Below are 12,500 nucleotides of genomic sequence, written 5' to 3' on the forward strand. Positions count from 1 at the left end.
CGTATTTCCGCACTCTCATCAGGATCCTAGCAGGTTGTGTTATGTTGAATTTTTGTGCTAGTTATTTTTTTCTCTCTACACCAGGGGTAGGGAACCTATGGCTCTAGAGCCAGATGTGGCTCTTTTGATGACTGCATCTGGCTCTCAGATAAATCTGAGCTGACATCGCTTGACACGATAAGTAATGAATAATTGCACTTGTTAAAAATAACGTTCAAAATATAAAACATTCTCATGCATTTTCATCCATCCATCCGGTTTCTACGACACCTGTTCAAAAAGTCGCATTAATGGTAAGAAGTATTTTTTTTATTTTTGGTTAGCCTCAGAATAACAATGTTATTAAAAAGAATAAGTGACTTATTATACTCTAAAAATGTTGCTTTCTTAAAAATGCACGCATTTAGTTGTATTCAGTGTTATAAAAAAAAAAAAGTATATCGCTCACACTGAAATACTTTTAAAAATATTTGGCTTGTATGGCTCTCGCAGCCAAAAAGGTTCCCGACCCCTGCTCTACACCATGACTAGGGAAGGTTGTTTCAATTGGGTCACATAGAAAAATGCTGTACATGTGTTTACTTTATGTGTTTAAGGTTCATTGCCGCTCTGTACTTCTCCCTGTGTCTGTGTACCACTCCGTTTTATAATACATTTTACTTTTTGAAACCCATACCGATAATTTCCGATATTACATTTTAAAGCATTTATCGGCCGATGATATCGGCAGTCCGATGTTATCGGACATCTCTAAATAGAAACATTATTTGTGCTCTTAATATATTGCATGGACAAATCTGGCTGATTTTGGACGGATATTGCCTGAAAAAAAGTGAATGTAGGAAGCGGCCAGGTGTCTTCTAAGTTGGGAGCAGAGACAGCATGTGGCACATTCAGGCGGAAGGTGAGAAATGTGGGAAAACACCCCCAGCATGCCTCGGGCCTCACCCCCCTCTCTAAACCATGAATGTTAAATGAGTTGACTCGGAGAGAATAGGCTTAAAAAGGCACATTCAGGATTAGATTAAAGGCTTTGCCGGCTATTTTTCGGCCTCTTTAGGTTCTTTAGCGGGATATGACGGCACGCTGTGCACATGAGAGTGCTTCTGGTGCCGTATTGTTAGGCACTCGCTGGGCTTTTGGACTCATTTGTTCACTCTTTCCCCTGCCAAATGGTGACAAACAATAACAACAACAAACAAAAAAAAACACATTTCCTTCTATGGTGTAAATAAAAGATTACTAATGTCCGCCCGAGTGCAGCCGGGATAGGCTCCAGCAACCCCCGCCACCCCGAGAGGGACAAGCGGTAGAAAAATGGACGGATAGCCTACTCTGCATGAATGATAAAAGTTGACGTTTACGTGCAGTGTGTGCCCACTCGCTACAAGATAAGGAACACTTGCACAATTCACTTTTTCCCGTGAATCCATTTCTTTGTGGCGGCCCGACATGAATAAACTTGGACCGCCACTGATAAAATAAATTAAAACCCCCAAAAAAGAACTAAAGAAGACGGACTAGTCATATTTGTTTGTCACGTTTTTGGCCCACTTTTTGTCTCTTCCACAGGATCCATATAAATGAGCTACAAGTGTGTCATTGCCAATAATGCAAATGAGTTTGATTGCAGTCCTTTGGAAAACCCTGATTTTTTCCCTTTTTACCATTCATAAGCTCTTTTTTTTAATATTATTTGTTTCATCATTATCATAGACATTTCTATAGATATTTAAAAAAATGTTTTAATGTATTTTTTTAATGGATATTCCCTATTTTAATTTATGCTGCTTATTATTACTATTATTATTTTACCATTGTATTGTTTGGTTCGTTTACCTATGTATATAGCATTGTGTCGGTAGAGTGGCCGTGTCAGCAACTTGAGGGTTGCAGGTTCGATTCCCGCTTCTGCCAACCTAGTCACTGCCGTTGTGTCCTTGGGCAAGACACTTTACCCACCTGCTTCCAGTGCCACCCACACTGGTTTGAATGTAACTTAGATATTGGGTTTCACTATGTAAAGCGCTTTGAGTCACTTGAGAAAAAGCGATATATAAATATAATTCACTTATTCATTATATAAATATAATTCACTATAATTCAAAAGACCTAACCTCGATCCTGACCTCATGGTAAACTACCGACCGGTGTCTCACCTTCCCTTTATTTCGAAAATCCTCGAAAAAATTGTTGCAGAGCAGCTAAATGAACACTTAGCGTTTAACAATCTATGTGAAACCTTTCAATCCGGTTTCAGGGCAAATCACTCGACTGAGACAGCTCTCGCAAAATTGACTAATGATCTATTGCTAACGATGGACTATGATGCGTCATCTATGTTGCTGCTCCTCGATCTTAGCGCTGCTTTCGATACCGTCGATCATAATATTTTATTAAAGCGTATCAAAACACGAATTGGTATGTCAGACTTAGCCCTGTCTTGGTTTAACTCTTATCTTACTGATAGGATGCAGTGCGTCTCCCATAACAGTGTGACCTCGGACTATGTTAAGGTAACGTGTGGAGTTCCCCAGGGTTCGGTCCTTGGCCCTGCACTCTTCAGCATCTACATGCTGCCGCTAGGTGACATCATACGCAAATACGGTATTAGCTTTCACTGTTATGCTGATGACACCCAACTCTACATGCCCCTAAAGCTGACCAACACGCTGGACTGTAGTCAGTTGGAAGCATGTCTTAATGAAATTAGACAATGGATGTCAGCTAACTTTTTGCAACTTAACGCCAAAAAAACGGAAATGCTGATTATCGGTCCTGCTAGACACCGACCTCTATTTAATAATACAACTTTAACATTTGACAACCAAATAATAAAACAAGGTGACTCGGTAAAAAATCTGGGTATTATTTTCGACCCAACTCTCTCCTTTGAGTCACACATTAAAAGCGTTACTAAAACGGCCTTCTTTCATCTCCGTAATATCGCTAAAATTCGCTCCATTTTGTCCACTAAAGATGCCGAGATCATTATCCATGCGTTTGTTACGTCTCGTCTCGATTACTGTAACGTATTATTTTGGGGTCTCCCCATGTCTAGCATTAAAAGATTACAGTTGGTACAAAATGCGGCTGCTAGACTTTTGACAAGAACAAGAAAGTTTGATCACATTACGCCTGTACTGGCTCACCTGCACTGGCTTCCTGTGCACTTAAGATGTGACTTTAAGGTTTTACTACTTACGTATAAAATACTACACGGTCTAGCTCCATCCTATCTTGCCGATTGTATTGTACAATATGTCCCGGCAAGAAATCTGCGTTCAAAAGACTCCGGCTTATTAGTGATTTCTAGAGCCCAAAAAAAAGTCTGCGGGCTATAGAGCGTTTTCCGTTCGGGCTCCAGTACTCTGGAATGCCCTCCCGGTAACAGTTCGAGATGCTACCTCAGTAGAAGCATTTAAGTCTCACCTTAAAACTCATCTGTATACTCTAGCCTTTAAATAGACCTCCTTTTTAGACCAGTTGATCTGCCGCTTCTTTTCTTTCTCCTATGTCCCCCCCTCCCTTGTGGAGGGGGTCCGGTCCGATAACCATGGATGAAGTACTGGCTGTCCAGAGTCGAGACCCAGGATGGACCGCTCGTCGGGACCCAGGATGGACCGCTCGCCTGTATCGATTGGGGACATCTCTACGCCGCTGACCCGCCTCCGCTTGAGATGGTCTCCTGTGGACGGGACTCTCGCTGCTGTCTTGGATCCGCTTTGAACTGAACTCTCGCGGCTGTGTTGGAGCCACTATGGATTGAACTTTCACAGTATCATGTTAGACCCGCTCGACATCCATTGCTTTCGGTCCCCTAGAGGGGGGGGGTTGCCCACATCTGAGGTCCTCTCCAAGGTTTCTCATAGTCAGCATTGTCACTGGCGTCCCACTGGATGTGAATTCTCCCTGCCCACTGGGTGTGAGTTTTCCTTGCCCTTTTGTGGGTTCTTCCGAGGATGTTGTAGTCGTAATGATTTGTGCAGTCCTTTGAGACATTTGTGATTTGGGGCTATATAAATAAACATTGATTGATTGATTGATTCACTAATTCACATACATACATACATACATACATACATATATATATACATACATACATACATACATAGATATATATATATATATATATATATATATATATATATGTGCACACATATGTGGATGTTGACCAAGTATGCATTGCATTCACTTGTGTGTGTGTGAAAAGCCGTAGATATTATATGACTGGGCCGGCTCGCAAAGGCAGTGCCTTTAAGGTTTATTGGCGCTCTGTACTTCTCTCTACGTCTGTGTATAGAAGCGGCGTTTTAAAAAGTCATATATTTTATACGTTTTGAAGCATCCATCCATCCATCCATTTTCTACCGCTTATTCCCTTTGAGGTCGCGGGGGACGATGGTGCCTATCTCAGCTACAATCGGGCAGAAGGCGGGGTGCACCTTGGACAAGTCACCACCTCATCGCAGGGCCAACACAGATAGACAGACAACATTCACACTCACATTCACACACTAGGGCCAATTTAGTGTTGCCAATCAACCTATCCCCAGGTGCATGTCTTTGGAAGTGGGAGGAAGCCGGAGTACCCGGAGGGAACCCACGCATTCACGGGGAGAACATGCAAACTCCACACAGAAAGATCCCGAGCCTGGATTTGAACCCAGGACTGCAGAACCTTTGTATTGTGAGGCAGACGCACTAACCCCTCTGCCACTGTGAAGCCACTTTTTGAAGCAGATACCGATAATTTCCGATATTACATTGTAAAGCATTTATCGGCCGATATTATCGGACATCCCTAATTGTAAACATTAAATACAGGTAAATACAAGTCTGCTTACAGCAGAGCCAATGGGAGCTTCACCGCTTCGCCCATAGAATCCAAAAAATGAGGTCGAAAATACTCTCTTTATATTTCGTGACCTGAATAATAATCCAATAGTAGTGATATTGTTATTATAAGTGCTAACGCAGACAAACAACTTTTTTTTAGCAATGCTGTGATCACTATGTTGACATCTTTGAGTGGTCTTCTGCTTCCTTGCTTCCTGCAAGTTTATTGTAGACCATTATTCAGGGATCTTGCCTAAAAAAGTAGATGGCTGAGGATATAATCCGACAAGTTGGGACACTTTGACAGCCATTTAGGACCTGAAACAGGCGAGGACGACACGAAGAGGCGCTTGGCCCCCCGACCCCTTTTCTTTGCAAGGATTATGACACGTTTCATCTAAATGGGAATTGTTGAGAGTCAGTGCTGTCTAAAGCTCGGCAGAGTAACCGTGTAATACTCTTCCATATCAGTAGGAGGCAGCAGGTAGCTAATTGCTTTGTAGATGTCGGAAACAGCGGGAGGCAGAGTGAAGGTAAAAAGGAGTCAAATGCTTAAACCAAAAAAAAACAAAAGGTGAGTGCCCCTAAGAAAAGGCATTGAAGCTTAGGGAAGGCTATGCAGAACGAAACTACAACTGAACTGGCTATAAAATCAACAAAAACAGAATGCTGGACGACAGCAAAGACTTACTGTGGAGCAAATACGGCATCTACAGTATATATTTGAACATGAAATGACAATCAACAATGTCCCCCCAAGGAAGGATTAAAACAACTGAAATATTCTTGATTGCTAAAACAAAGTAGATGCGAGAAATATCGCTCAAAGAACGACATGAAACCGCTACAGGAAAATACCAAAAAAAGAGAAAAAGCCACCAAAATAGGAGCGCAAGACAAGGAGTAAAACACTACACACAGGAAAACAGCAAAAAACTCCAAATAAGTCAGGGAGTGATGTGATAGGTGGTGACAGTACATCTACTTTGAGACAAGAGCTATATTGATGCTAGCTTGGTTATGCTTTAAAGTCATACCCAACAATTGCAACAATGACTTTTTACTGTCAACTGGGTTTCATTTTTGTAATGATTTCTGCTGGTGGTGTGTCGCCGCATTTTTTTAACACAAAAAATGTGCCTTGGCCTCAAAAAAGGCTGAAAAACACTGTCTTAGCAGTTGGCATCCTAATGACAGCAGACCTTGCACAGTAAGTGATGTTTTATTAGGTTTTGTTAGCACTCATGAAGTCTGCACTAAGTAATAATTAGTAAAGGAGAAAAAAAATGCAACGATAGTGATGTGTTTTTTAAATTAATGCACCGCGTATGCTAAATATTAAAATGTTATTATAAATGTTCCCGTTATGTATATAAAACCCTAATGGAGATATTTGGATGTTTTTTTTAACGACTTTGTAGGCGGAATTGCGCGACTCACATAGGCTCCATTGTAAACAAACTTGAATTTATTTAATATTTGGAATACAAAAAAATAAATATATAAAATAACATCCGTTATTCGATAATGATTGGGAACGATAGGCAAAATTGCCCAAAAAGGTGTGGCGTTTTTTTTTCTTTCCGTGCCTGGCCTCCACAATCAAGTCTATGAAAGAGAAATCAACCTAATCGAAAAGTCTACATTTCCAGAAATAACAAAAAATTCATGGTTGTTTGGATTTTTATCATAGGCTTCCATTAGGTGGTTGGAGCATCTGGTCAGGATGTTTAGGGCACGTCCGACCGGTAGGAGGCCACGGGGAAGACCCAGGACACGTCGGGGAGACTATGTCCCCCGGCTGGCCTGGGAACGTCTCAGGATCCCCCGAGAGGGGCTGGACGAAGTGGCTTGGGAGAGGGAAGTCTGGGCTTCCCTGCTTAGGCTGCTGCCCCCGCGACCCGACCTCGGATAAGCGGAAGAAGATGGATGGAGATGACATCTAGGTGACATCATACGCAAATACGGTGTTAGCTTTCACTGTTATGCTGATGACACCCAACTCTACATGCCCCCAAAGCTGACCAACACGCCGGATTGTAGTCAGCTGGAGGCGTGTCTTAATGAAATTAAACAATGGATGTCCGCTAACTTTTTGCAACTCAACGCCAAAAAAACGGAAATGCTGATTATCGGTCCTGCTAGACACCGAACTCTATTTAATAATACAACTCTAACATTTGACAACCAAACAATTAAACAAGGCGACACGGTAAAGAATCTGGGTATTATCTTCGACCCAACTCTCTCCTTTGAGGCACACATTAAAAGCGTTACTAAAACGGCCTTCTTTCATCTCCGCAATATCGCTAAAATTCGCTCCATTCTGTCCACTAAAGACGCTGAGATCATTATCCATGCGTTTGTTACGTCTCGCCTCGATTACTGTAACGCATTATTTTCGGGTCTCCCCATGTCTAGCATTAAAAGATTACAGTTGGTACAAAATGCGGCTGCTAGACTTTTGACAAGAACAAGAAAGTTTGATCACATTACGCCTGTACTGGCTCACCTGCACTGGCTTCCTGTGCACTTAAGATGTGACTTTAAGGTTTTACTACTTACGTATAAAATACTACACGGTCTAGCTCCATCCTATCTTGCCGATTGTATTGTACCATATGTCCCGGCAAGAAATCTGCGTTCAAAGGACTCCGGCTTATTAGTAATCCCCAAAGCCCAAAAAAAGTCTGCGGGCTGTAGAACTTTTTCATTTCGGGCTCCAGTACTCTGGAATGCCCTCCCGGTAACAGTTCGAGATGCTACCTCAGTAGAAGCATTTAAGTCTCACCTTAAAACTCATTTGTATGCTCTAGCCTTTAAATAGACTCCCTTTTCAGACCAGTTGATCTGCCGTTTCTTTTCTTTTTCTTCTATGTCCCACTCTCCTTTGTGGAGGGAGTCCGGTCCGATCCGGTGGCCATGTACTGCTTGCCTGTGTATCGGCTGGGGACATCTCTGCACTGCTGATCAGCCTCCTCTTGGGATGGTTTCCTGCTGGCTCCGCTGTGAACGGGACTCTCGCTGCTGTGTTGGATCCGCTTTGGACTGGACTCTCGCGACTGTGTTGGATCCATTATGGATTGATCTTTCACAGTATCATGTTCTCATAGTCATCATTGTCACCGACGTCCCACTGGGTGTGAGTTTTCCTTGCCCTTATGTGGGCCTACCGAGGATGTCGTAGTGGTTTGTGCAGCCCTTTGAGACACTAGTGATTTAGGGCTATATAAGTAAACATTGATTGATTGATTGATGGAGATGCATAGGCTTCCAACACTCAAATGGATGAAATCACTGTATTTTACATGTTCATAAATGACACGTTTTGGCCCTGAAGAGAATACAACTCCAATGAATCCACAGCCAATAAGTAATATAAACAGTCCACAATTAAAGTAAAAGAAGAGAGTTGTTTCAGGCCTGTGTGTCCCGTGGTGAGCAGCAGCAGCAGCACAGAATGCCAAAACAAGCTAAAACAAGCCGGGTAAGCCAAAACCACCACAAGGAAACAAAAGCCAAGAGGGGGATGGGAGGGGCTCTCTCTCTCTCTTTTGCTTATTTCCCTTACTCAATCTTTTTTCCTTTTAGCGCCCTTCCAGAACCCACCGAGACTCATTTTTCACTAGGCACCAGTCGGTGGTGGCCCCCCGTCACGTGCTAATAGAGGGGGCTGCAGGCGCACACACGCGCACACGCACACACACACGCACACACACACACGCACACACGGCATGTTTATTCACTGAGCTTATCAATATTTAAAGCGAGTGGATTATATTATTATTACTATACCACCTGATTTATGTCAGTCCAACACAATTTGTTCTATGTCAGCTGATGCTGGAAGGAGTTTTTCCCTGCGTGTGATGCCAGAATTGGCCAGCAGAGTGAAGCATAGAACTCCCCCTACTAAATGGTGGCCTCCTGAGGCTTATAGAACCTCCACTGTTGTTGTTCCTGTCCTTGTACCTGTGAATTCAGTAAATAAACAATGGAAATTATATATGTATATGTATATATATATATACATATATATATATGGATATATATATATACCCCGTTTCCATATGAGTTGGGAAATTGTGTTAAATGTAAATATAAACAGAATACAATGATTTGCGAATCATTTTCAACCCATATTCAGTTGAATATGCTACAAAGACAACATATTTGATGTTCAAACTGATAAAATTTTTTTTGCAATTAATCATTAACTTTAGAATTTAATGCCAGCGACACGTGACGAAGAAGTTGGGAAAGGGGGCAATAAATACTGATAAAGTGGAGGAATGCTCATCAAACACTTATTGGGAACATCCCACAGGTGTGCAGGCTAATCGGGAACAGGTGGGTGCCATGATTGGGTACAAAAACGGCTTCCCAAAAAATGCTCGGTATTTCACAAGAAAGGATGGGGCGAGGTACACCCGTGTCCACAACTGTGTGAGCAAATAGTCAAACAGTTTAAGAACAACGTTTCTCAAAGTGCAATTGCAAGAAATTTAGGGATTTCAACATCTACGCTCCATAATATCATCAAAAGGTTTAGAGAATCTGGAGAAATCACTCCACGTAAGCGAAACCAACATTGAATGACCGTGACCTTCGATCCCTCAGACGTCACTGTATAAAAAAACAACATCAATCTCTAAAGGATATCACCACATGGGCTGAGGAACTTTAGAAAACCACTGTCACTAAATACAGTTTGTCGCTACATCTGTAAGTGCAAGTTAAAGCTCTACTATGCAGAGCGAAGGCCATTTATCAACAACATCCAGAAACGCCGCCGGCTTCTCTGTGCCCGAGATCATCCAAGATGGACTGATGCAAAGTGAAAAAGTGTTCTGTGGTCTGACGAGTCCGCATTTGAAATTGTTTTTGGAAATATTTGACATCGTGTCATCGGGACCAAAGGGTAAACGAACCATCCAGACTGTTATAGGCGCAAAGTTGAAAAGCCAGCATCTGTGATGGTACGGGGGTGCATTAGTGCCCAAGGCATGGGTAACTTACACATCTGTGAAGGCACCATTAATGCTGAAAGGTACATACAGGTTTTGGAACAACATATGCTGCCATCTAAGCGCCGTCTTTTTCATGGACGCCCCTGCTTATTTCAGCAAGACAATGCCAAGCCACATTCAGCACGTGTTACAACAGCGTGGCTTCGTAAAAAAAAAGTGTGGGTACTTTCCTGGCCTGCCTGCAATCCAGACCTGTCTTCCATCGAAAATGTGTGGCGCATTATGAAATGTAAAATAGGACAGCGGAGACCCCGGACTGTTGAACGACTGAAGCTCTACATAAAACAAGAATGGGAAAAAATTCCACTTTCAAAGCTTCAACAATTAGTTTCCTCAGTTCCCAGTGTTGTTAAAAGAAAAGGTGATGTAACACAGTGGTGAACATGCCCTTTCCCAACTACTTTGGCACGTGTTGTAGCCATGGAATTCTAAGTTAATTATTATTTGCAAAAAAAATTAAGTTTATGAGTTTAAACATTAAATATGTTGTCTTTGTAGTGCATTCAACTGAATATGGGTTGAAAAGGAATTGCAAATCATTGTATTCCGTTTATATTTACATCTAACACAATTTCCCAACTCATATGGAAACGGGGTTTGTATATATATATCCATCCATTTCCTACCGCTTATTGTCTTTTGTGGTCGCGGGGGGCGCTGGCGCCTATCTCAGCTAAAATCGGGCGGAAGGTGGTGTACACCCTGGACAAGTCGCCACCTCATCGCAGGGCCAACACAGATAGACAGACAACATTCACACACTAGGGCCAATTTAGTGTTGCCAATCAACCTATCCCCAGGTGCATGTCTTTGGAAGTGGGAGGAAGCCGGAGTACCCGGACGGAAACCACGCATTCACGGGGAGAACATGCAATCTCCTCATATATGTATGTGTGTATGTTTATATATACAGTATATATATATATATATATATATATATATATATATATATATATATATATATGTGTGTGTATACAGTACAAGCCAAAAGTTTGGACGCACCTTCTCATTTCAATGCGTTTTCCTTATTTTCATGACTATTTACATTGTAGATTGTCACTGAAGGCATCAGAACTACAACACCTGCGTAGTGAAAACCCTTTTAGGTGACTACCTCTTGAAGCTCATGGAGAGAATGCCAAACATGTGCAAAGCAGTAATCAGAGGGAAAGGGTGGCTATTTAGAAGAAACCAGAATACAAAACATGTTTTCAGTTGTTTCACCTTTTTTTGTTAAGTACATAACTCCACATGTGTTCATTCATAGTATTAATTCCTTCAGTGACAATCTACAATGTAAATAGTCTTGAAAATATAGAAAATATTAAGTGAGAAGAAGGTGTGTACAAACCTTTGACCTGTATATATATACAGTATATATATATATATATATATATATATATATATATATATATATATATATATATATATATATATGTGTGTGTGTGTATATATATATATATATATGAAAAATAAATAAATATATATATACATACAAATAAATACATATATATATATACACACACACACACATACATATAAATAAATAAATATATATATATATAAATAAATGTATATATATATATACAAACACACACACACACACACACACACACACACACACACACACACACACACACACACACACACATACATATAAATAAATAAATATATATATATATAAATAAATGTATATATATATATATATATACAAACACACACACACACACACACACGCACACACACACACACACACACGTATATAAATAAATATATATAAATATATATTTACATGCACTAAAAACGTATAAGCTATAGTAATGCGCTTAAAAAGTGCACAATAATTTTATCTTTAAAAATGTTTTGCTTGGAGGCTCTGCTGCTTGCTGTACACTTATAGTTATGGCAAAGTCTGCAGTTGTTGCAACTTGTGCAGATAAACAAGGGTGGACGGAAGCCAGAGAGAAAAGCAGGACAGCGTGGAAAGATAAAGGTACCCGCCCTGTGGGGAAACCGATAAAACAAACGGGATGCCGAAGAGGAAGACAATAGAAGAAAAGACCATCTTCCTGCATGCAACGTGGTATAACTAATAATAATGATAAAATGTAACTCACAAAATCATCTTTTCCTGGCAGTAGGGATATTTGGGCTTGATCTCCAGCTTCTGCACATCCTTGTATCGGATCTTGGGTCCTTTTCTGGTGCACCGGCACTTGTAAGCTGTCCAGGAAGTGACCACAGGAAAATAATAAACAATCAAAGCAAAGATTGTTTGAAAATACTTTTTTTTTTTTTTTCTTTACCCATGACCCAGGTTTAGTTTCATTTGGTAGATATTTCGGCTGCGAATCTTTGGGTGTCCCACAATTTGATTCAATATCGATTCTTGGGGTCATGATTCGATTCAAAATAGATTCTTTTTCAATTCAACACAATTCTCGATTCAAAATAGATTGTTTTCCTGATTTAAAAAGGATTCTGTATTCATTCAATACATAGGATTTCAGCAGGATCTACCCCAGTCTGCTGACATGCCAGCAGAGTTAGTAGATTTTTGTAAAAAGCTTTTATAATTGTAAAGGACAATGTTTTATGAACTGATTGTATTGATGTAAATTTGTTTTACTA

The 12,500-nt window shown here is 40.8% G+C and overlaps 1 protein-coding gene across 1 annotated transcript in view; it reads right to left on the reverse strand.

The window, feature by feature from the left end:
• cxcl14 (chemokine (C-X-C motif) ligand 14) overlaps positions 1–12,500 on the reverse strand; it is a 25,378-nt gene that overhangs the window by 7,919 nt on the left and 4,959 nt on the right. The window contains exon 2 of the mRNA XM_061892196.1: positions 11,987–12,092. Within this exon, the coding sequence (XP_061748180.1) occupies positions 11,987–12,092 (106 nt within the window). The remainder of the gene's footprint in view (positions 1–11,986; positions 12,093–12,500) is intronic.

The sequence above is a fragment of the Nerophis ophidion genome, linkage group LG29 (genome assembly GCF_033978795.1).
Source record: "Nerophis ophidion isolate RoL-2023_Sa linkage group LG29, RoL_Noph_v1.0, whole genome shotgun sequence".
Taxonomy (NCBI): Eukaryota; Metazoa; Chordata; class Actinopteri; order Syngnathiformes; family Syngnathidae; genus Nerophis; species Nerophis ophidion.